General features: G+C 46.5%; 1 protein-coding gene and 1 long non-coding RNA gene across 2 annotated transcripts in view; one reads left to right on the top strand and one right to left on the bottom strand.

Moving 5' to 3' along the window:
- Window positions 1-12,916: 12,916 nt before the first annotated feature.
- The window catches only part of NTN4 (netrin 4), a 48,238-nt gene continuing 36,110 nt past the window's right edge, over window positions 12,917-25,044 (bottom strand). The window contains exons 6-10 of the mRNA XM_071764921.1: window positions 22,032-22,248; window positions 21,230-21,342; window positions 20,002-20,070; window positions 18,659-18,829; window positions 12,917-14,651 (exon numbers count right to left, since the gene is read on the bottom strand). Coding sequence (XP_071621022.1) covers window positions 14,515-14,651; window positions 18,659-18,829; window positions 20,002-20,070; window positions 21,230-21,342; window positions 22,032-22,248 — 707 coding nt within the window. The 3' untranslated portion in view covers window positions 12,917-14,514. The remainder of the gene's footprint in view (window positions 14,652-18,658; window positions 18,830-20,001; window positions 20,071-21,229; window positions 21,343-22,031; window positions 22,249-25,044) is intronic.
- Window positions 22,124-23,006, top strand: LOC139805940 (uncharacterized). The gene is made up of 2 exons (XR_011730059.1): window positions 22,124-22,393; window positions 22,843-23,006. It is a non-coding gene; the product is annotated as an uncharacterized lncRNA (long non-coding RNA).

Below are 25,044 nucleotides of genomic sequence, written 5' to 3'. Positions count from 1 at the left end.
ACTTCAGCACAATTCATTTAGGATATTTCAAGGTGTTACAGGTAGACCATTGGGCTGTAGGTTGGTGAAACCTTTGTAGCAAACACAGAAAAAAGGCAGCACCAAAGTTGTCTCTGCAAGAGGAATCCCTGAAGGGGCTTCACTGTACCCATACACCTTTCTCCTACTGATACCTGTAAATCAGGTATGGACTGTGGGACAGACTTTTTAGCAGGGCCTGTTGCAATAGGACAAGGGGTAACGTTTTTAAACTGAAGGAGGGTAGATTCAGACTAGACAGTAGGAAGAAAAGTTTTACAATAAGGGTAGTGAGGCACTGGCACATGTTGCCCAGAGAGGTGGTAGATGACCCATCCCCAGAAATGTTCCAGGTCAGGTTGGATGGGGCTCTGATCAACCTGATGTAGATGATGTTCCTGCTTACTGCAGGGAGGGGTTGGGCTAGATGACCTTTAAAGGTTCCTTCCAACCTGAGCTATTCTATGATTTTAATACAAGAACTGAAAAATCAAAGCCAAAATGGGGTTTTTTGCTTCCAGAAGCCCATGACAAGGCTGGGGAAGGAGAGGAGTGCTGTGTGATAGGATGCCACCTATTCTCAGGGGGCTTCCAGCATCTGGAAGAGACACAGGGACCTTGCCTGTGGGTTATGCCTCGTCACACCCTCCCCTCCCCCCCACCTCAGCATCTGGAGACACTCATCAAATGCTGTGGAAGATGTGACAGGCATTCAGCTGCTCTTGCAGGTGCCTTTGGTGCTCCATGCAGCCAGCACCAGCCAGTGCTGAGGCCCAGGGCAAGGTGTTCTATCTATGCTCTGCTGCTAGCACAGGGGACACTCAGCCAGGGCTCTGCATAGCACCCAGGGAGACTGACACTGCGGGATGACAAAGCACTAAAGCACCATCACCTTTCTTGCTCCTGCACCAACACCCCTTCCCTTCCAGCTCTGTCACAGCCTAAAATACACTGCTAACAGCCTGCCAGTCCTATGGGATGAGGATTCCTGAAATAACACCTTTTCCCACCCCTCCCTGCCTGGAGCAGGGTTCTTTGCCAGCTCTACTCAATGCAAGGTCTAACCTGTACCATGGGAACACCTATTTAAAGTGGTGCTTTTTTAGCTACTCCTTTTCATAGCCGAAGTGCTTGGAGAGCAGCCAAGAGTGATTCTCAGGCATCTCTGAGCCACTTGGTAATTTGTCTATAAAGGAAGAACTTGGGTGTGGGGGTCAGGGTGGCATGAGACCAACTTTATCTGTCTCACACATTTATAGTATCTCTTTCCAGGAATACATTCAGAACCACTCTGGTTCAAAAGGTGTGTTTCTTGGCTTGGCCATTCTTGTTTTCCATCTGACTTTCTGATTTCTGTCCTAGTCTGAATATGTCAAAAAAGGATGCATGCCAGGAAGTCACTGCTGGAAAACTTCAGCCTTCCTTCTTGTCTCTCATGAATTATCAGGGCCACCAAGACCAGAACACATGTTTTTCCTACCTCATTAAATGTTTTGAATGTATGCTAAAAATGTTAATATGTTATTGAAGGGACTGGAATTTTTCCTTCAGGTGTGATGCCCTTAGGCCATTTGTGCTTCACACAGGATTGCAGGTAAGGGCTTGTTACACTGGCAGAAACATCCCTGTCTTATTATAGCCAATAAGAGAGCTCAGCAGTCTCAAAGTAGCTTTAATGTATCCTACTTTTTTCCTCAAAAGTTTTGGCCTGGAGTCAGACTGGGGCGATAGAGATTCCTGTCCTCCAAGGAAGATCCTACAGGGGTGAAAACATGCCAGGACCTCACCTGCCTCTGTGAGCACCTGGGAAAGCAGCCAGGAGATGTGATGCAAGCAGGAGGTGACAGCAGCCACAAGGAGGAACCCAGGAAGGAGGAGGAGCATGCACTGAAGAATGCCCAGAATAAAACCTCTAGGAATTGAAAGGGATGGTGGGGGCCAAGGTGCCAGATCTTGCCCTTTCTCTGGAAGTGTACCAGCATGAGTCTGTGGGTGGCCTGGTCCTGGCTAAAGCTGTATGGCCCTGGTCCCCCAGCCCAAAGCAGCAAGGAGGCTTCCCAGAAGGTCAGGGATGTCCCTGTGGAAAACCCATCATCAAAGCATGCACAGGAGGGTAAATGTCCTGGGGGTGCCAGGGCTACACGTAGCACCTCTTGTCCAGGGCTCTGGTACCCTGGCAGTGAGCCATACCTCAGACTCAGCTCTGGGGGAATCCAGTCAGTTCTTGTGTCCCAGGGGGGTTGTGGGTGTGTTTCATGCCGGGTAAGGTTAGTGGCACAAGCCTTTGCACTTTGAGAAGCCTCTTACTCCTCTTGGCAGCTTTGGAGAAGTTGGCTATAGGTTGGCTGCTCTGCTCTGCCCAGGTAGTACCTCACTGGGATGTCCACCTCAGGGATCTCAGGGCCCTTTTGGAGACTTTGGCTCTCCTTTCTGTCGAGCTTTATCATCAGCTGTGGTGTGGCTATTTCATTCTCATTTCATATTACTGGTTCAAAAGGTCCCATACTGGCTCAACTTCATCTTGAAGCCTCAGAGAGCCAGCAGGATGAGTTCTCCTGAAGGTATTGATCCATACCCATGGATAAAGGCTGGATAAAGCATCAAATCTCATTGGAGTTTCTCAATTTAGATTTAACTGTAGACATTTCAAAGACTGGGCTGCCCAGGGAAGTAGTGGACTCTCTGTCCCTGGAGATATTTAAAAAGAGACTGGATGTGGCACTCAGTGCCATGGGCTGGTAACTGCAGTGGTAGTGGATCAAGGGTTGGACTTGATGATCTCTGAGGTCCCTTCCAACCCAGCCAATTCTATGATTCTATGATTCTATGACATTAAGGAGGACACATTCCCAGGTAGCTGAGCTCAACACATAGGCACAGATTTTCTGCTAGAAGTTGTCAGGGTCTTACTGCATATCCACAGGTAGCATCCTGAGGTGCAGAGTGCCTCCAGGACATTAGAGCTGATGAAGAAAGCTCCACATGCAAGGACATGAATTCATATGACTTTGCAGAAGGGAAGGATTCTTGGGTGGGGAGTGCGTGTGGAAATCACCGGGCAGATTATTTCCGAATCCACGCTGTGTGCCACAGAGCTCATTCACTTGGCTGGGAGGTAGGTGTGCTCCTTTCTCACTCCTGTCCTCACCGCCTTGCAGGACCGTGCCCATGTTTTGACTTCTGGAAATGTGTCCTCAATGTGGCTGGGTGCTGGTCCTGGCCTTGCCAGCAAGCAGTGTGTTGTTCCGCCTGTCTGCTCCCAGCCTTTGCCTTTCTTCTGTCCTCCTGCCTTCCTGTAGCTACCATAAAATGCAATTCTGACCTTTTTGTCCTCGGTGAGCTATTAATTTAAAATACAAACGGTGTCCTCAAACAACAGTCATTAATATGAGGCAGCAAATTCTTCTCTTTGTTCTTTATTGTTGATTTCCCCCCATTGGGAAACTGGGTGGTAGGGGAACTGCATAGCTGCAGGAGCAGCTTGCTAATTGCATACTTTCAAATACTAATTTGTATGGGTTTGTTTGGTTATAAAGGGAAAAAGAAACAAGCCGGGGGGGTGATAAAAAAAGGTCAAGGTTATAAACCCCACAGAAGTTCTCTGGCCTGGAATTTTTATTAATTCTTTAAATGTAAATTGCAGGCCCATGGGCTGCACATCCATCCCCCCCACCGAGGGCCAGGTAGGGCAATTTGCCCTGCAGGCTTTCAGCATGGAACTACAGCGGAGGGGAGCCGAGCTCTGCCCTCGGCTGCCCCAGAGGAAGGCCGGCGAGGTGCCAGCCAGGACATGGGGACATGGGGACAGCATTCCCCCTGCGGGCATCGCTCCCGGCTGGCGCCCGGCTGGCTGCGGGCTGGAGACACCCCCTGACCCAAACGGTGCCGGAGCGTGGAGAAGGGCGAAACCATCGCTGCCTTTGAGTGCTGTCATGTCAGCGTGGTGCCGGTGATGGTCCAAGGGTGAAAGGAGGTGCACATCAAGGAGTTGCACTTTTTTTACTAAACCAAGAGGATTTAGTAAAAAAAAAGCTTATAGCTGGAAAAAAGCTTATACCTGTGCTGAGACTGCTGCCCTATGCGTGTGAACCTCCCAGCCCTGCCAAAGAAAACCCTTACTAAACATGAAGTTCAAGATTTCACTGCTTTGTAACCTGACTGGGAGATCTGGAATGAAAAGCAAAACAAGACTTACTGATACTTAGCCCTTTAAAGTATTCAAAGCCCTCAGGGAGCAGCGCTACTGCTAGGTTATTTAGAGATATTTTTTTGATGTCGTCTTTTTTGCCTTCCTCCAGATGTTTTGCCGTGCTTGACGTCTTTCTGTAGATTCTTCAAGCCATGCCTGTGACGTTTCTTCTCTTTTTAAAAGGATAGTTTTACATGCTTTCTGCTAAGAAGCTCACAATGCCTGTGCGTGGCATTCCTGCATAGCAGGGGCATGTCTGCTTACAGCAATCCAATCTGTCCTGTTTGGACACTACTATAACTTTATTTCCTTTCCTATCTCTGTTGCCTGTAGTCACAGGTTTGGAGAACTGCCTCAGCACCCCAACACCCAGCAGGAGCAGTGCAGCCCATGCTCACCTTCAGCACCAGCACTGCCCTTGCACCCAAGTGGCTGCCAGTGTCCCCTGCTGCCTCCAGAGATGTCCCCAAGAAGGGCTGCTCCAGTGCCTTGAAATGTGTGCTGAGATGCTGAGAATGTGGCAGATAATCAGCTCTAAGGACCTGCTATGGTGGTCCTGCATGAAGGATGGGACAGTGGCCAGCACCAGGAGGAACCTGTCCAGGACAGCAAGTGTTGAATGGACAGGCATGGCATGGGCACCTGTAATTCACCATCATCCCAGTCAGAGCTGCCACCCTATCAGCAGCTGAAGATACCAGAGGACTCCAAGGCTGAGAATGTGAGGGAGGCAAAGACAAGGAAAAGGTTTAACTGTGTTATTTTGTGCTTGTTTGCATGGGAAGGGTAGCTATCTCTGTGTTTTCACTCTCTTGTTGTCCCATTACACAATACAGAGTAAAAATGGATTTTATTGTTTACCACTTGCATTAAAAAGATAAAATTGTTTCCCAGTATACACTACAATAGGCCACTGTTGTTTCCCCCCCCTCTGCTCAGTAAAGTAATCATGGTTGCATGACAACACTGAAGGGAAAAAAAGCATGCAGAGGCACCAGCTCTTTCAAAAATAACTTATATTGTATTTCGTTGACAAGAAAAGGTCACTCATTGGCCAAGTCACCAGATTATGAGTGGGCTTAAAGTGGAAAGCACCATAACCATGGGACGGTGCAGCAACAAAACCAGTATCTTAACTTTAACACATACAAATGGTGTGTTGGCTGGGAACTGATACCTGAAGGTTGTTTCTCAATTTAAAATGGGCAACACAGTGAATCCCTTGACAAAAATACTTGTTTGGGGTTTTTTACTTATTTGATTAAGGTAATTGGTCAATTAATTTCCTTACCTGAAAGGAAGGATGAGTGGGTAACCTTTATGGTTCATTATTATTAAAATAGTGTTTATTTAAGGAATAGCTAGGAGAGACTTGGAGTGGAGGTTGGTGCTCAGCAGCTTGCAAGTCACTAGGATAAACCCACTTGATCACAGCGAGCAAGACCTGTAGCATCTCTGGTTTGCAACAGGTTACCCTGGCTGCCTCTCAGACCTTGATGGTCCCTCAGTGAGGGGGTATCCCTCTCATTCCCCAAACCTACAAAAATATGGGCTGCGGTGGGCTCCAAACCCACATATCATATTTTGTCATGGCTTTTATGTGCTCTGGAAAACAGTAGGTGGATGTGTTGCAAAAAAACATGGAGTTTGAAGTGCCTCACTGTCAAATATTGCTGGGTTTTAGCAGGCTTGTTTCATGACAGCTCAGGTGTCACCTGCAGGGTGGGTGTTAGCACACGTGCTCTCTGTGACCTGAGCTCCTGCAGCCATATAATGGGCTGTGCCTCTGCTCGATGGTGCCTTCCAGAAGAGGGGACCTTCTGAAAAATAAGCCAGGAGAGGGAACCTTCTGAAAAATCTGTCTCTGGACTCAAGCAAGTGAGAGTCATAGTGGGCTTACCATGAGAGTGTTGTTGATCGTGAAAGGCCATCCCTGCTCCACTCATGAGTGACACCATCGAAGGAAAACAAAATCCTCCCGGCAAGACAAGGGAGATGACACTTCTCCTCTCAGCCCTGGTCTCCTAGGAGTCCTCAGACCCTGCAGTCTTTGGGGGAAAAAAACTCTTTGGGCATCACCTGGTATAACCCAGCACCAGTCTCCACCAATAGGCTGTGTACAGTTGCTTCCCTGACTGCTGAGAGAAGTTGGGAAGACCAAAGCCTGTTACTTCCCAGCCTGTTTTACTCCGATGTATCTCTGTGGACTACAGAAGAAATGTTTCTTCATTATAATGAAAATTTTAAAAATCTGTACTAAAATCACAATAACACAGTCCTTTACCACAAAAACAAAAGGCATCCTTCGTTGCAGTTCACTCAGAAAAAATCATTGTTAACATAACAGGAAAGCAAAATCCTTGCTTCCCAGGTGAGGGAAACTCAGGGCCTAGCCATGTAGGTTTATTTTTCAGGATACTGTTGGATAATCTGTCTTCCAGAATATGACACTGCAGAAACCATAGCATGAAGAAAGAAGTTGTGGATTTGAGCTTGAATCTGGCATCCAGCTGGCAGAGACCGGATAACTATGAAGCATGTCAACAGCCCTGGATGCCAGGATAGCCTTGTGTACAGGAACTCCTGATGGTATTTTCTCCTGTACTGTTCCTATTTTAGTTCTATTTATTTTCTCTGTATTTTGGATGTTAGATAAAGGTTAAGGAAAAAAAAAGAAAAAGACTCTGCATGTCTAGAGAAAACAAAGTCCTGGAAGGAGAAGAATGAGGATGCCAGCTTGTCACTCCTCTTTTGCTCATGGCTAAAATAACTTCTGCATGTTTAATTTTTTCCCAAATCACAGAGGGTTTAAATGACAGGTATGGTAAGTCCTCAGTGTATGTCATCATCTGCTGGGTATTTAAGGATTTCTAAGGATTTAAGCTTTCCTGCTGTTTGAATACACAGGATGAGCAGAGGTCCCCGTTCTCTGGCATGTGTAGGGCTTCCCTGAGGGTGGAAAGAGAGACTGGAATGTAAAGCGATTCTCATTTGTTTAGTATTTCCCTGTACAAGAGCAGGGAGTTTTCCAAAGCTGACTGAAACGCAGTCATTTGTGGAGAACAACCCTTGGCTGCTACCTGGGTTATGTCGGCATGTAACAATACCTGTCTGCCTCATGAATGTCAGACAAAGCTGTCATAAATCCTCAAGCTCAGCAGTAAAATTAATGGGAATTGTAGAGAGCAGGACCTTGTCAGCTTCATAATAGGTCTCTGGGTGGAAAAAAATTATTGTGCTTTCCTTCAGGCATTAGACAGCTCAACTACTGATGCTCAGTGGCCATTATCCAATTACAAGTGCTTTTTTGCTCAGAAGAATTCAGTTGTTATCGCTTTTAATGTGTCAAAGTTAAACAGTGTGGAGCAGGCCTGATGGAGCAGACCCCTCTGCAGTCAGTCTGTGGCAGAAGTCCCCCGGGCCACCTCCTCTCAGAGCTCTCTGTCATACCCCTTCTGTTTTGTCATTTCCAATATTGCGTTGTCATTGCGGAGGTGACCGGGGTGCAGCGGGGGCCCGGCCCCTTCCCTCTTTTGCCCTCTCCAGCAGATCGGTATCAGCATGGGGTGGGACGTCCTGTTTACATCCCCGAGCGGGACCGGGACTGCTGGCCCGTCCCACCGGCACCACCACCGGCACCGGCACCGGCCCGGTCTCCAGAGCCGTGCAGCGGGGTGTCAGGCTCCTTGCGGTGCCGAGGCCGGGCTGTTTGTCTTTGCTGTGTTCAATAGTATTTACAGTGCCTGACAGGGTTTCTGTCGGTCACACGCTGTGACCAGAGAAATATTTTTTCCACCTCCCCCCCCCTCTGCTGCATAACTTGGCTTCTGTTTTCTTGTTGTTGTGTTTTCCCTCCTGCCTTTGTAGCTCTTGGCTGGGGCCGGGGCCAGGTCACGGGGCAGGATGTGCTGATTCTCCGGAGGTACAGACATGCGAATAAATTACAGTTTTCAGGAACTTTTCCGGGCACCAAAAGGTGATCATCTGCCCACCAAGCTGTTAGCTCCTGGCACACCTCTGGCCTGCAAACTCTTCATCCCCTCCACATCCTCTCCTTCAGGGGGCTGCTGAGGGTCAGGGTCCCTCCCAGAATCTGTTTTGGAGGTGTTTGATGGCACAGACAGGGGTTGTTTGCACTGCCGAGCAGCCCTGGGCATGTTGAGTTTGTACATGCAGCTCTGTGTGAATGTTTTCAAGCCCCTAAGGTGGCTGCCAGCTGCATGAGTTGCAGTAACCCAGCTCACTGTCCCTCCCACTGTCCCCTCACTGTTCCAGTCACCCCAGCAGCTCTGGGGGCCTTTTGGAGGACCTTCCTTACAGGTCAAGAAATTACTCCTCTGTTGAAGCTATTTGGAGAAAGGGCCTATTAGGTCTGGGCAGCCATGCCAAAGAAGGGGTGATGGCAGTGATGCCTGAGGCTTCCTCATCTCCCACTCCTGGGGTCCCTTGTCCCTGGGTTTGCATGCAGCTGCAGAGGTGGCAGAGGATGCTGTCAGTGTCCCCTCTTGGGCTTCTGCTGTGTTTAACTTCACTTCCCCTATGGAGAGTGGGTTTAATCCCCTGCTCTTCTCCCAGAAGTATTTTAGTGATGCTCTTCGAGCTACTGAAGTTCCTGTGCATCTTCCTGCCTCCCTGACCTGCCCCTGTGAGCTGCTTGGGCAGCTGTAATGCTCCCCTTGGGGTGCTCCTGAGTCTCTTCTGCAACCCTGGGGCCACAAGGGATCCTTGCACAACTTCCACTTACTACTGACAGCTCACGTTAAGTGCGGCAAATCTCCTGTCCTTATCTGTGTACCTGAAATAATGTTTACTTATCTCCTACCAGTGTTATTCAGATAAAGCTCAGGTAGGTATAACATAGCAGATTTGACCACCAGCAGACTACACAAAAGGAGAGGAGAGCCAGATCCTACAAAGAGCAGAGACATAGCAGCTGCATTTTTTAAAGAGCCATGCATTTTAAGGTTATCATGTTAGAAATATCTGCTATTCAAGTAACCTGATCTAGTGGGAGGTGTCCCTGACCACGCAGGGGCATTGGAATTAGGTGAGCTTTGAAGTCCCTTCCAACCCAACCCATTCTATGATTCTATGATTGTATTGAACCAGGTAGGAATGACTTGTATGAATCAGGCATGATAAACACAGTGGTCAATGTTCTTTACTCCAGGCAAAATGCCAGGCTCATGGATGGTTGCTTAGTTTTGATCTGTTTTTCCTTTGTTTCAGTACCTCAGTGTGTTTCCTGAGCCTGGAGCTGCTCTGCATTTTGCACAGGCTGAAACATATCCTTGTTCACAGCAATTCAGTTCAGGGAGCCTTCACTAATGTTGGGTTTAGGAACAGTTTGATCCTTCTCAGCAATTTTCATACAAATCTGAGGGTCTTTTTCCACCTCTGATTTTCAAATGGCTTAAAATCCATGTCCTGTGCTCAGTAAGTTCCTCGTATACACGGGACTGAGAGAAGAGGCCAAAGAAAGAAATGGAGGCAGTGTGAGCAACCTGCCTGGTTGGAGGGAGCTCAGAGCCACAAGGAAAGAAAAAATCTGGGAAATGAAGCAGTGATCAGTCCTGTGGGAGTGCACCTGCACACCCCTGCACCCACATCTACACCCATAGAACTCTGAGCAGCTGCATAAACTTCTTTTTTGCCTCTTGCAATGCAGAGAAAGAGTCGAGATACAGCTTGAAAATGCCTTGAACTGCAGATAACATTGGGAGGAACAGGACTTGGGTATGACAGAATCTTCCCTGGCCTGTGTGAACACATTGTGCATTGCTCCAAAGGAGCCACCTGAGTGATGGAGAAGTCAGGAGCCTGTACCAGGGCTGGGCACACACAGTGGCTCTCCCAGTGCCTGCTGTGGCATGTTGGCCTCTTGGCCATGCTTAACATTTTCAATAAGCCAACAAATTTCCCATATATAGTATACTTCCCAGCCTGCAAGTCTTGCCAAAGCCTCATTGCCTTCCCTTGAAGCAATAAAAGGCATCTGAGATGTTTCTGTGCTGGACTGTGGGAAAAGAGAGGCAAGAAGCTGTAATCTCCAGGCAAGGGCGTGCTTTGGAAACACCATCACCAAAAAATCAACACATCAGCCCAGAAGGCCCACAGGCAGCCCATCTCCTTCTGCCTTATCAGAGAGAGGGCTCCTCTCTGGATGCTGAGGGAGCAGCCTCCGGACATTTTTGAGATGTTTATTCTATCCAGGGTTGATACTGAAGTCAATATGATAACTAAAAATAAAGATAAAAAAAAAAAAAAAAAATAAAAAATTCACTGCAACTGTTTGTTTCTGAGTTGTTATGTTTACCCATACCAGCCCAGCTTTCCATTAAAGCAGGCCGGTAATACCAGATGTTCAGTCATTTTCAGCAACATCCCAGAAGATTTACCCTGCTGGAGCAACTATATTAAACAGGCCTGTAATTTTCCACTCTGTCTGGAAGATCCCATTCCTCTGGGGCGAGCAATTGCTGGTGGGACAGGCCCCATGCACATGCAGCCAGCACATCTCTGAGCCCTCTCCCAGCTCTCACCCTGGCAGGAGAAGACACCACTTCTGGTGTCCCCAGCTGGGCTTGGTCTGGGAGGTGTTGAGGACAGGGGAGGTCCCTGTCAGTAGCATCTTCTGGGGATGTGCTGCCCATGGCCAGATGCTGCTGCAGAGGATGTGGCCGGGGCTGAAGACAGCTTCTGCCTCATCCCTCCTTGTGCTCATGGGCATGAATGGTGCCTGCTAAGGTGGTCTGAAGAGAAAAATGGTCTTTAACAGAATAAAAGCTCCTGTTTCACATCAACACCTCTGCCTTGTCACCTTGTGCTTCTTGATCAATGGGCAGAAGTACCCAGACTTCAGGCCCTCAACCCATTTACAAACATTTACTAGCAAGCAGTCAGGTTACTAGCAAGGTAACCTCCTTGTGGCAGGATGTGGGACACCTCTGAGTAGAGCCTCCTCCAAGCATCAACCTGCAGCTGGCTTCAGGTTAGTCAATAATGATGGGCAGTCCTGGGTGGCTCATCCTGCTTTCTTCCACAAGTAGCAGAGGTGGCAGAGAACAGTGGAGAAAGCTTCCCTTGCAGACCAACATGTAGATTTAGTTTAGTGCCGTGTCCTGACAACTCTCATGGCACAGGATATGAGCTTGGAGAGATGCACGGTGGAATGAGGGACTGAAAATGTGTTGTTGGGGCTGGGTGTTCCCCTCCTCTGTGCTGCAACATCTGCTACAGGTTTGGATCCTATGCTGACACACTGGAGGGGCTGCGTTTGCCATATCTGCTTTGTGTCTGTGCTGCAGTGGCAGCTGGCTCTGAGACATCAGCTGCACCTCCTCCAGCCCAAGTGCATGGCACCCAGCAAGAGTCATCCCTGCCCTGGCCACTGCTTCCATCTACCCTCCTGCCTTGGGAACAGGGATGGCTGAAGACTCCACCATGCTTCAGTGGCAGGAAGGTGCTTGCTCTTTACCTGCAGGTGAGGCTTGAGGGCAGCGTGGGGATGCTCTGGGCAAAGCTGCTGTACCTCCTGGCACAGCCACCTCTGCTTTGGTTCCCAGGACATCAACACCCACCTCTGCTTCCCTCTCACCAGGAGCAACATGGTCCAGGGAGGGGCAGCTTGGCTTCTGGTGAAGCTGCCAGTTTTACCTCCATCATGAACACCTGTCTGTAAGGCCAGAGAGGTCTTTCTGGAAGAAAAGACCCTTTTGTGGGTGCTGTTGCCAACTATGATTATGACTGAGTTGGTTTTTCTGCCACTGATTTTCGTCACACGATAGGACTGGGTCAAGGCATTGCTACTCCTGTAGTCATCAAGAAGTAAAAATACTCTTCAGGTAGGCAGGGAAAGAGATCCTATTATTACAATATATGTAACACATGGGATTAAACAGCTAGAGCAGGCAGGCTGCTTCCATGAACTCACTCATTTGCAAAGATTTATTGCCTCAACAAGTTGAGAGGGGCTCAGACGGCTGCCTTGTCACTGTGAGGTGATCTCATATGAACGGAGGGATATCCAGCTTAACCAGCTAACCATTGCAAATGGAGTTTTAATTGCATTAAAATGAAGTTAAGCTAAAATATGTCATGCAGGTAAAACTGCAGACTTTTTAATCAGAGATACTGAATGCTCTTAGTTTCCAAGTGTCACCACAGGAGCCCTTCCCTGTGCTCTCCTCCAGCTGCCAGGGAGATGGGTGCTGCCACAGAGCAGTGCCCCAGCAGTCACTGATTAACAGCCTGCCCGGGGAGGTGCTGCCCACGCTGTGAGTTACCCCCCTGGCTGCTCATTTCTGATGCTTGACTTCACTCTGTGGTGTTTTTATAGACCTTTTGCCACAGCTCTTGTTTCCCACAGCCTTTTATCTTTCCCTTTACAGTTTCAAATGTAAGGAGTGAGACTGATTTCTGCCATCCCTGGATTGCTTTTTATGGGTAACTCCTCTGCAGCTCAGCCGTCAAACCCATGTGGATGCAAGGATAAAAGCTTATAAGCCTCCCAAAATGGAGTTGAGATGAGATTTCTGTGAGCCATCTATGCTTCATGGCTTTTTAGCATATGGTAAACATTATCCCCTCGGGAGGGAAATGTCCCTCATGGCAGCTTCTCCCTACTGAGTTCCATCTATGCTGAGCTCTCTAGTGCAGGCACAAAGACTGCATTGCCAGTGGCATAAGCAGTAGCAGGAGATGAAGATCTTGAAATCATATTATATTTATTACATATATGAGATATAAAAACAAATTACCAAAATAGTATCATTTTTTTTTGTGAGTCCACAGGACCTCGAAAGAAAAATACATACGTAAAGCAGATTGATAGACTTACGACTTTTCTGGTCTTGTATGTCTTCCTTTTCTTTCCCTTCACTCTCATGAACAAAATACACTCTATGCAATGTGGTTTAGAGATGCTTTACAGAAAAGATATATTTTAGTGCTGAAAACTGCAGTATACTGTGCTATATTCCATACTGGTGTTAATGAGGAAATATAATGGCCATATATATATTGCAAACAATAACACAGAAGAAAAAAAAAAAGTTCAGTTTTAAATACTAACATAAAAATAAAATAAACTCCAGGCCCACCATGAATCACTGGGTTGTGATACAAGAATGCAAGTCCTTTCTGTTCTCTGCATCCACAGGCAGAGTTTTTCTCCTCTGGAAATTGCATTTTTTGTCTCCAAGTCTCTTCTCACACTGTTGCAAAGTCTCGCTGGAGTCCTGCCCACGGGGTCCAAGTGCTGGTCTGAAGCTGGGACTTCAGTGCAAATACTTTAGCTTTCAGATTGTATCCTCAGATACTCTGAGTGGCCAGTGCCAGGCCGGCCGTTCCCTTTATAGAGTTAATGCCGTCCAACTGGGGGGATCTTCAGGAGTGCTTCTGTTTCAGGGAGTTTTTTTTTTCCATGTGCCACCTTCAACCTCTTCTTTCCCCAACACAATTAGACTTCCTGCACCGTCAAGTGGCAGGTAGTAAAGTGCTTTATACAATGAAATATTTACACTAGGGCTAGGTTCATTTTTTTAACACTTCAAGGACAAAAAAAAAGCTCCGAGGTGCTGCACCCTCTGGAGCTGCCCCTTCTCTGGGGCCGTGCGGGGGGTGGAGACCCAGACTCTGCCCCGTGCTGCACTTGTGCCAAGGCAGAGGGATTGGATTCACTCCGGGAGCTCCATCTTCACCAGCACTGGCAGAGAATGCAGCCCCAGAAACCTTCAGCGGGGTGACCAGGTTAAAAGCACGTGGTGCTTGATTCTCCTTGGCAGGTGCTGCGCCCTAACTTGAGGGAGGGGTTTAAAAGAATGGTTGTCACTTTTTGTGACTGCCTACCACTTCGGCCCTTGCCTTCCTCACAGCATCCTCTGGGAGCCTCTGGAAGTCACTCCAGATCCATGCTGGTGGCACTGGCAGTGGTGTTTTGCTTCTCAGCTCTAGCTCATGGTCGCGCCTTCCCTCTCTAGGGTGGCAATTTAGTCTAGAGTGATCAGTGGCTTCAGAGGAGTTTCCCCAACATTGCACTGAAGTGAGACAAGTGTCTGCCCTTCCTTTTGTTTCCCTCAACATAACAATGAGCCAGGCTCAGGAGAACACCTGGCAAGGAAGCTACAGGCAAGTGAATGAACATTGGCTAGGAAGAGTTAAATTAGATAGTGCCTACAACTCTGAACACCTTGCTACATGTTTTGGCACTATTTTCTTACATTCCAGTTTTCATCCTAGAGGTCTTCTCGCTGTGAAGGCTGTTGCATTTTGTGCATAAAGAAATGCCCTTAGGCCATCGTGCACCTCTAGTTGCAGTCTCTTTTCAAAATCTCCAGGACCTTTCTTCCGAGAGCCGACTTCCACTGATGGACAAAACTTTTCATGTTGACAACGAGTCTGCCTGTTCGGGCGTCCTCATGTCCTGCCACGAGGTACTCCAAGCCTGCAAACCAGCAGAGCCGTTAGGGACTGCACACCACTACACTCAAGTGGCCTATTGATGCTGCAGCATCAGCCTGGACATCTAATCCCATGTCAAAAAGCACTTATATAAAGAAAGATTTATACATATTGATTCTCTCATGTATCTGTATATCTGTACCTCTGTATCTATGGAAAAATTACCTCTGTGGCACGTCTGTCAGTGGCATGCAGCCTACAAACTTTGATTTTGTTGGCGTCTAAATATAAATGGAAGCTGAGATCTGGGGGCTGCACTATGAGTTTTTAAACATCACTTGAAAATTGCTATTACCTTCATTTGGTGGCCACCTGTCTCACCTTTCCCTGAAAATACCTATGCCTGGAAATCAATAGGTTCAGAACATTCATAGCATCATAGAAGCTGAATGATTTGGGTTAGAAGGGACCTTAAAGGTTATCTAGTTCCACCTCCCACTAGATGAGCTTGCTCCCATCCAGCCTGGCCTTGAACACTGCCAGGGAGGGGGCGGCCACAACTTCTGCACAACCTGTGCAAGTGTCTCACCACCCTCACATTAAGGAATTTCTTCCTAATGTCTACCCTAAATCTACCCTCTCCCAGTTTAAAGTCATTGCCCCTTGTCCTATTGCTACATGTCCTTGTTAAAAATCCCTCCTCAGCTTTCCTGTCGGACCCCTTCAGGTACTGGAAGGCTGCTCTAAGGCCCTTCTAGAGCCTTTTCTTCTCCAGGCTGAACAATTCCAACTCTCTCAGTCTGTCTTCATAGGACAGGTGCTCCAGCCCTCTGATCATCTCTGTGGGCCTCTTCTGGACTTGCTACAACAGTTCCAGTCCTGCAATGATGGCACAGGACAGCCCAGTGCCAATGTGTTGCTTGAAATAGCTGGTGCCTCCTTGCAGGCAAAGGCAGGTCAGAGGAGAGGCAATACTAGATTTGTAAGCATGAGCATCCCAGAAGAGCCTGAAGGCATGGTAGTCACACTGAAAAGAGATACTTCAACTCATGCCTCCACCAGATGTTTTAGGGACATGACAGCAGATTCTGGCAAAGCCTTGCCTGGTGTCAAGAAGGTACCAGAAGGGGCTTGAGTGTGGACCCTCAACATCCTGCTGTTGAGGGTTGGACCCAAGCATCCAGGTCTGTGCTTGGCTCTCAGGGCACAATTCAAAGAGCACATGGAGCCAGTCAATAATGACAAACAGGGGGTCAAAGTGAAGCCTTTGGCTTGAATTAGCTAAAGAAGCACTGTCACAGATCCCAGCAGCCAAAATGGGAACAATAAAGAGGATAATCCCTCCTGTGGCAGGAGGAGCTCCCTGCCAGGCTGCCCATCCTGCAGCAGCATACTTGGCATACAGCAAGCATGAAGTACAGCCCTCCTGTGCCTCTTCCTTCTCCTTGCACTGGTCCAGGGAGCACCACATGGTGGTACAAAATAGCCTGAGGGAGGTGGTCTCTGTCACCCTGCTCCTTCCTGGCCACAGTGAGGTGTCTGCTCATGTTTTCTTGGGTTTTCATTTTGTAATTCAGAGTAAAGGGAGAGTGTCCCCTAGCTAAAGGTCACGCGTGTTTTTCTTTAATTCAATACAATTTCTTATCTACTTGATCTGAGATTTTGGGCACACACATACTCTCTTCTGCCAAGTAAACACAGGATACGTGTATGGCAGTATCCTCCTCCACAAGACATTCATTTTGGTGATGTCAGTCTTGCTGTTATAAACATCACTTTTCAAGAGCTTCCAAATCTATCTCCCTTGAGAGAGAAATGTGGCACGTACCCTCAGAGAGCAAGAAAATATTGCTGTGGTTGCTGATCTGGTAGGGCTTTCTACAGTGTCAGCCTGGTGTTAGAGAAGGGTAAAACCAAATGACTGAGGTGCTGCAAGCCAGGACCTGCAGCTGTGTGTTTTGTCCTGTGCTGCTGGCAGGCAGCTCTCTGCTTATTTGTGCCAGTGCTGGGCAGAGCTGAGGAGGGGAAGAGGCTTCTGTTCCCTTGCAGATGGCTGAGGCCTTTAAACCTTTCAGCTCAGTGTCCCCCAGAAGTCCAGCCTGCTTCTGTGGGTGAGTGTGGAGGGGAAAGTGTGCAAGGGTAGCAAATACCATCTCACAGAAACTTACACACGTCATCTGAAAATAACCCATGGAGATTTGACAAATACTTTGAGTTTTTATTTCTTGTCAGAGCCTTTAAGATATTATCCTCTTTTTGGTTTCCTTTTAGTGCTGTGAAACAGGACAAAAATATGTCTATATTTTATTTTTGTCTTTGATCTCCTCTATGATTCTGGGAGATGTGATTTCCATTATAGCTATATGTCAGGAAATTGTTTTATATCAGCTTGGCTTTTTATAAACCAGCTGTTATTGGTTTATTCATCTGCAGGCCACAAGCCCTTATTCTGAGAGAGGGTGAAATCTGCTAATATTCTATATTGCAAACCATTCAGAAGAGAATGTACTAGTTAAACAAAATGAGATTTAAATAATATCTGGGATCCTTTTATTTTTTTCCCTTTGAAATTACTGAATCTTAAATATACACTCAGTTGATATTTTCAAGTTTCCCATTAGGACAAATCTTCACAACTTCTTTTCAACATGAAAGCTGAGAATTTTTGATACTAATGGGACTCCAGCAGCTGCATTTCAATGCCAAACTTGGCAGTGTAAATCATGAGAGCTGGCAAGGGGGTAACACCTGGATTGCCTCTAGTGTATCTTCACCCTCCCACTGATGTCCAAGAGATCTTCATCAATTCTGTGATTGCTGCTTTTTACCCCCCACTGGGGAAAATCAGTGAAGCTCCTCTGAACTTACTGAAGATGTTGTCAGGGCTGCCCTGCATGCTTGGTGTCTGACACCTTTCATGGTGTTCCTTTATGTTCCTATTAAGGCAACTGCATCTGAGCTTTCCTGCTTGCCTTTGCATGGCATATGGAAAAATAAAACACCTGTATCTATTTAATTATAGATTCATGGTATATTACCCATATCTAAAAGTTTACTGCACTTAAACAGTAAAGTCCTGCCTAATGCTGCTGATTCATCCAACCCTTGTACCTGACAAGACTTCCCCGTGAAAGCAGCTTGCCTTCAAAGCCAGAGATGGTCACTCCAGTGCAGATGAAAGCAGACTGCAAACATCTCATCAATTAATAACTTTTTAGTGTGATCCAGCCTCACAAACAGCCTTTTCCTTCCAAAGAAAGTTTCTAATGCTGCATACATACAAGATGCCTCAGCATAGAAATCGACCTTTTGATTGGTGATTTCCAAGTGCTCTGTGTGCCTTGTGGAAAGAAAATCCTTTATCTGAACTAGCTGGTAACTGCTGGTTTATCTGAGTGGTAAAGAAAGGTGTGTCAGCTGGAGCTTAGCTTTGTTCTATTTAACAAAGGACTGAGTCTGAGTCTTCATCTCCTCCTCCATGCTGGAGGCTGCATGCACTGTTTAGCCACCACTGGCTAGACTCCATTTCAGTGAAAGAAGATGAGAGAAAAATTGTGAAGCCAAAGCTGCCATCTCACCACATGGAAGAATGTCTTCCAAATATTGTAGATGCAGACTAGTGTTCCTTTCAAAGAGACATTTTCCCTTGAGTTTAGATTAGAGCTTCAGCACAGTATCACAACTCAAATGAGATCTAAATGCTTTTTTATGGATTTAAATTAGCATTAGGTTTGAAAAGATATGCCATGTAGTCATGGAGTTATATGAACCTCCCTTCCTCTGGAGACAGACCAAAACTGGTAAAGCTGCCAGACTTATTATGTTTCATAAAGAGAACTGTATGTTTGAAATTCTATAGAACAAACCAATTTTTTCTCCACAAAGTTCAAATTTGATGGAGATTGCTATTGGAGTCCAGATGATATAACAGCCAATAACTTAGTCAGTACTGGGCTGCAATCTTAGCTCATTGTTATGAGGGGACAGAGGGTTAGGAATGAAATATGTACAAACATGGCAGGGAGGTACTAATCAGGAAATCAAACCTACCAGGATTGAGGATGGGACAAGTGCAGCCTCTGTTAGTCCAGGATTCAGGGTAGAGTGTCCTCTTGCCCCGAAGGATCTTTAGCTTTGTAGATTTCAAGACTTTCTTGATCTTCACATTGACTTCTGCATGGGAGCCTTTGTCATGGGCTGACAAGATCTTTGTCTTGATCACTGGGAAGACATAAATTAAAACCCAGGAATATATAAAGTATTTACAATGGGTTTACTAAATGTACAGTGATGCTTTACTCAGTGCTTAAAGTCTGGAAGCTCAGGGAAACCTCTCTTCCTACTGCTTGCCCTCCTGAAGCTCATGATGAGCTCCATAACTCATCTGTCTCTCCAGTCTGGCTGACACCTTTGCATGCTGAATGATGAAAGGCTGGGAAGCCAGAGCGCACTTTAGATAAGGCTTATGAACTTGGGGTTTCTGTGACATTTTTATTATTATTATTTCTTATCTCTTGCAAGATTGAACACAGTCACTATTGCGGCCAGGGAGCAAAGCAAAGAGAATCATATTTTTTTCTATTATTGCTACACCAGAGCTGTATTTCAACAGCTGGCGGCCCCTTGAACTTCCCTTTGTAGGTTGCTCTACAGCCTGCAGAGGTTGGGGTTATCTGTTTGTGCATTTTTTACTTCAGTGCGAGATGAAACAGGTGCAAGAAACCCCTGGAAGTCTGCAAAGGAAGGGAGTGCTCTGCACAGCATTCCTCACTCTGCTGAGGTATGAAGAAGGCGGTTCACTGGTACTCACCAGAGAGGTCTTGGGAAACAAAGGTTCCTCCTCTCATTCATTTAAATCCAGGAGAGACACAGAGAATATACATCACTCCATTGCAACAGCTGAACTTTACTGACAGGGGGAAGATCACAGAAGCTGCTGGAGCTGCTTCCTCTGTGTAGCAGTTTGTGTGGTGATCACTGTACCACCTTTCATTCAGGCCAATTCAGATTCAGTAATTTTTAGACTGTTCTTGAGGCACCTGGTCTACAGACAGAGCTTTAGTAACTCATTTTTGGAAATGGTGCTTTCCAGTCTGTCCTGGATCTAGACAACCTCTTAGACACCTTTCCAGCTCTTGTACCCTCATGATTTTGGCACAAGAGTATTTTGGTAGCAAGAGAGGTGGGCAACAAAGCAACATGCTTTGCTAACCTTGACTTGGCACCACAACATCTATACATTTTGAAAAGGTCAAAGATCTGTTCCCAGACTAAGCGGTCCATGGGTGTGGAGGGATGGAATGGTGCACACTGTAGCACCTCTCAATCTTTACATTTTTGTAGCTCCTCGCAGCAACTCCTTTTACAGCCCTTCCACCTCACCCGAAACTCACCATAGGTGTACTTCATCCCACAGAAGACCTTGGGGTTCCCTAAAACTTGCTCTTTACATTCGCATTTACCTGGGGAAAAAATAGAAAGCAAATGGTTGTGGATTGTAATTAGAAGATGGAAGCCTGTGTGGGCAAAGCCTGGGACCTGCTGGATGTTTTCACAAGTCTCATGCAAAAAAATCCCTATTTTCAGGTTCAGGCTGAATATACAATTTTAGTCCAAGGGCAATTATTCCTTGTTTACAATTTGAAGACAAGGGAAACAAAGGCCTTATTATTTTGCCTCAGGATGCAAATAACACACGTCTTTCCCCATGGTATTTTCCACACCATAATGTACCAGACAAAATTTTAAAAGGAAATGTTTGCAGAGGTTAAGGCAGACTAATGACTTCCGTGATCTTAGAACAAAGAATAACATGATACACTTATTTACGTTTAAAATTAAGTTGGCCAGACAAATGATGGCTCTTTCACCTCTATTAACTCAATTATTGTATATTTGAGATTTTATCACACTGCTCTCTGAAAATGCAGGAAATTACACTCGCCTGCTTGCATGCAGTGATTGCAGGGGAGGACAGCTTGATGCTGCACCATGGAGACAAAGTGCCTCACAGCAACTTCATGCAGCACCTGCCTCCTCCTGACTTGGGGGGGGGAAATAAAAGCTATGGTTTCAGCTGAAATGCCAGGCAATCTCAGATCACATTGTAAGCTGCAATTGGTGCCAAAAGTATTGCGGCTGTAGGGGAGATAAGTTTTTATTTGGAAATTTCCAATTCCCTGCCTGTGAAGTGGAAAAGGCCACTCTCTACGTAATGTTGCTGATTTGTCCAACCTGTAGCAGTCCTACTGAGTACAAAGACAGATTTAAAATGATTAATAAAATAAAGAGTGTCCAGCCTTGAAATTCAGAGCTGGGCTGCAAATTCAGGTAAGTAACTCTTGCCTTACCAACAGCTAAATGCTGGGTGCAGGCTTTCAGTGTGGAGCACCTGCCTAAAGGGTTTGCACATCCTCATACTGATGGGATGAGCCATAAGGCTCCTCCAGCTTGTGGAGGAGAAGGAAGTGGTCACCAAGATATTAACAAGGAAATGTGGATCCCTTCCTGCAATTTCCAGTTGCCTGCAACTAATTACAAGCCAGTGCAGAAGACTGTATCCATGCTGGCTGCTGTCAGGAGGGATAGGGAAGGGAATCATGTGCAAAGGCACTGTCCTACCAGAGTGCCGGAGTGCTGAGAAGCCCTGCTCATCCTCCCAGCCCCAGGTGGGCTCGCTCTCATTGACCACAGCCTGGAAAGGAGGTGTTTCATGGTGCCAGGTCACGTCTGAGCTGTTGGAGGAAAGGGAGATGGTCACCCTTCATCCTTGAGTCAGCAGAAAGCAGGAATATTACCAACATGACCTCTGGGCGCAAGGTGACAGCGTATCTTAGTGGTGTTAAAAGCAAGGGGCAGTTTTTTAAAGTGAACAGGTTGAATGTTTTCAGAGTGGATCATGAATCCATTGTGGTTTTGGAATGTTTTATAGGGATTTATATGCTATAGATATAGTAAGAAGACAACATATAAGATGAGGAGAGTGAGGTATCATTGAAATGTGCTGCCTTTTAAAAGTCAGAGTCTGACTCTTAAGTCCAGTGCAGTCAATGCAAGCTGAGTTGCAACAATATTAATTGTTTGTTCTCCTCTCGTTTAGATCTCCCTGCGGCTCATATTTTGCCCACAGAGTGAAGGCTCACATCAGTGAAGGTTATGGAAAACTACCCACTTATTAACACCAGCACCAAGAGCCAATACTCCAACCCCACCCGTGCTTTGCCACAGTGTGCCAGGCACCCAGGCAAACCGCAGCCTCAGCTCCCGCTCCATCCCCAATTCCCAACCACGCCAACCCCCTAATATTTGATACAATGGATGCTTTTCAGACCGTGTGCCATGCGTAAATGGGGACGGAGCAGTGCCTTCCCTGGGATGGAGACGCAGGGGGGGGAGTTGCTGAGGCCGGGGTGCCCCAACTCACCTGCTGCTGAGGCAGTCGCCGGTGCGGGGGTCGCAGCTGCGGGCGCAGTCGCAGGGGCGGCAGCCGTAGGCCCCGAAGCCCCAGTATCCAGGGAGGCAGTGGTCACAGCGGGGCCCTGCCACCCCGGGCTTGCAGGGACAGTCACCCGTGCTGGGGTCACAGAAGGTGCGGGGTCCCAAGGGGAGGGCGGCTGATCCCAGGGGGTGGCAGGAGCAGGCTGTGGGGGACACCGCGGGGAAACGGAGAGGGTTAAAAAGCTCTGTGGGATGAAAGCGCTGCTCTGTCTAAGGACAGGGATGCTTCTGGGCCTTTTTTTAACTTCTCACCTGTATAAGTCTGACCAGAATCTCCCTATGGAAATGGTATGAGTTGTAACTTTTGTGAGGTATCTTAGTCTACCTATGCTGGTTTCACATTGTGTTTTACCAAACAGGACTTTATTACTTTCTTTGTAGCATTTGGACTCCAGTCCAGCTGAGTAGCCAGGGATGTGCCTGGCTCACACTGATGTTCAAGTAGCTGTGGGTGCTTCATTGCAGAAATGAATCAGAGCATAATTGCTTTCTAAAGTAGTAACAACTGTCTTGCATCCAGTAGGTTAAAAAAAACCCTGAGAATTTTAATTAAAGTGGAGGCTGAGGAAAAAACCAAACCCTTTGTCTGATTTTCTCTTAAAGCTATCATTTCAAAATAATAAAAAAAAAAAGGAAGACATTGATGTTTTAGAGATATGCTTTTGTATATACTCTGGGACAAAGGTTTGCAGAGTGCGTAACAGAAGTGACAGCTGCTCTTTTTTACCTCCACACAGCCCCTTGCAGCAGAACAAGGCACTGGAAGCATACTGGGACACACTGGGAGAAATGGCCATCCTCACAAATCAGAAAGGATGGCCTGAAATAAGTGGTGCAAAGTATTCCTTGCCTACCTCTTAGGACTTTGCTTCTGCATAAATGCAATTTGTGTCGCCTGCAAGGCTACCAGCTTTTTTTTTTTTTTTTCTTTCCCCAAAAGATGTTAACATTTTCAAAGATCAGAAATACATTTTTCAAAATTGTGAGCCAAACCTCTGACCATTTGGCCTGGCCAGCAGGCAATGCCGTGCCCTGCAGGAACAGTAGCTGGGTGACTTATGCTCCCACTCCCTCATGGTTTGGTTCTCTGACCAGGATATGTTACAGTCTTGTGCATTATGGCAAAAAAATCCCCACTGAAAGTCTTTTGCCAAAACTCCATTTTCATAAAAATTGGATTTCTTGAGAGAGTTTTGTTTGGAGGGAAAATTTTCACCAAATTCTAATACAAATATTTTTATTTTGCAGCTGTGAAGGCAATAACATAGGAAAGCCACTGCAACACAAATTTTCTCTTAAAATGCTGTGCACATATAAATTTTTCTCTGACAAGATTTTTGTGGTTTCAGGGATCTGACATACATGTAGTGTCATCTCAGAATATTAAAGGACAAATTAATATTGGCAAATAACTCAGAGGCGACTATGGTTCCAAAGTCTTTGCCAAAGTAATCCGCAAATTCCCCCCGCCCCTTCCATTCCCAAACAAATATAATTATATAAAATTAAAAGATTAGAATGCCTCTCCACACACTGCATAACTAGCTGCAGGCACTGAACTCCAGTACCTTTAATAGCATAGTTTTCGACAGCGCTCCCTAAGACTCGCATACCTTTCTCCTGAAGTCTGTGAAGTGTTTTACACCTGACATATGTAGCCAAATGCTCTATTCTACAAATGTGGTGGGTATTTCTGGCATTCCTCAGCCCCTTCGGGGGAAATATCAAGCACTTATCAACCTCTTCTGTTCTCTTGCAGTCCGTCAGCTAAACCCACTGCTCAGAGAGAGATTTGATCCCATTTTGGTAGGATTTCAGATGAGTTTCATGCCCAGCCCTACTGAGGCTGCAGCTTTTTATGTTTTAGACAATGGTTTCACATATTTTTTTTTCCATGTGGAAAGTTTAATGGCAAGGGCAACATCATGGTAGGGCAAGAATATTAAATTTACAAAGGCTGTTATGAAAACATCAAGCTCATAAGCAATTAAAACGCCAATTAAAAATTATAATGTAGCTGGCTATACTTTTTAAATAAAAGTCGCAAAGAGATGTTCTGTAAAGGTTGGTGATTTCTACAAGTTTTTGTACCCACCTCCATGGACCTCATCCTTTCTGGATCTTTGACTATTGAGCTACCAAGGGGCTGACCAGCTTTCCATCAGTGGCTGGCGAACTGAAGCTTTTTTTTTTGCACCTTGGGTGGAGGCCCAAGATGACACTATGTGGGATCAATCTGGATGCTTTGGGTGGTAAATTTACAACACAGTAAACATTTGTGAGGTGATGCAGTGGGAACATGCTGAACAATGCAGAGACATAAAGTGCAGCCCATCACAGTGCACCGAATACAGAAATGAGATTCTAGAGCTCATATGTGAGCATGTTGTACTGACTTCAAAAGAAATGCATGGAAATAGGACCAAGTGTTTCCATACTATGGCTATGGCAGGAAGAAAAGGGCTGCAGTGCTGATTATACAGCATTTGGCAGCTGCAGCTACTGCTCCCTCATGGGTTGCTGTGCTGAGTGTTAGTTTTAGATTTCATTTTCCTTCTTCCACTCAACCTGCACCTCACTGTAGCACAGGTAGGAGGAGACTCACCTCCAGGAAGGTCAGAAGAGCAGCCAAGCAGCAGATAAAGCACCTATGGACAGTGCTGGATAGCAGCTCATGGGTGGACACATGGACAGAGAATGCAAGAGTCTCTGAGTGAGGCTTTGGGACGGTGCCTGTCTCATGTGATGTGGCCACCCCACTGGCAGGGCTGGGGGTTTCCACAACTGAGGGAGCTCCAGTCAGAGAAGGGATGGCTGGGCACCACCAGTCTGGGGCCAAGGTAAATCCTCCACAAGTTTGATCTTTTTGCTTTCTTTTCAATTCCTAGGCAGCTTGTTAAAATGCCAACTAACCACCCTGCACCACATAGTAATATTTT

Source organism: Heliangelus exortis, chromosome 1 (assembly GCF_036169615.1).
Source record: "Heliangelus exortis chromosome 1, bHelExo1.hap1, whole genome shotgun sequence".
NCBI lineage: Eukaryota > Metazoa > Chordata > Aves > Apodiformes > Trochilidae > Heliangelus > Heliangelus exortis.
The sequence above is the reverse complement of the archived record's forward strand: the minus strand, read 5'-3'. Positions and strand labels throughout refer to the sequence as shown.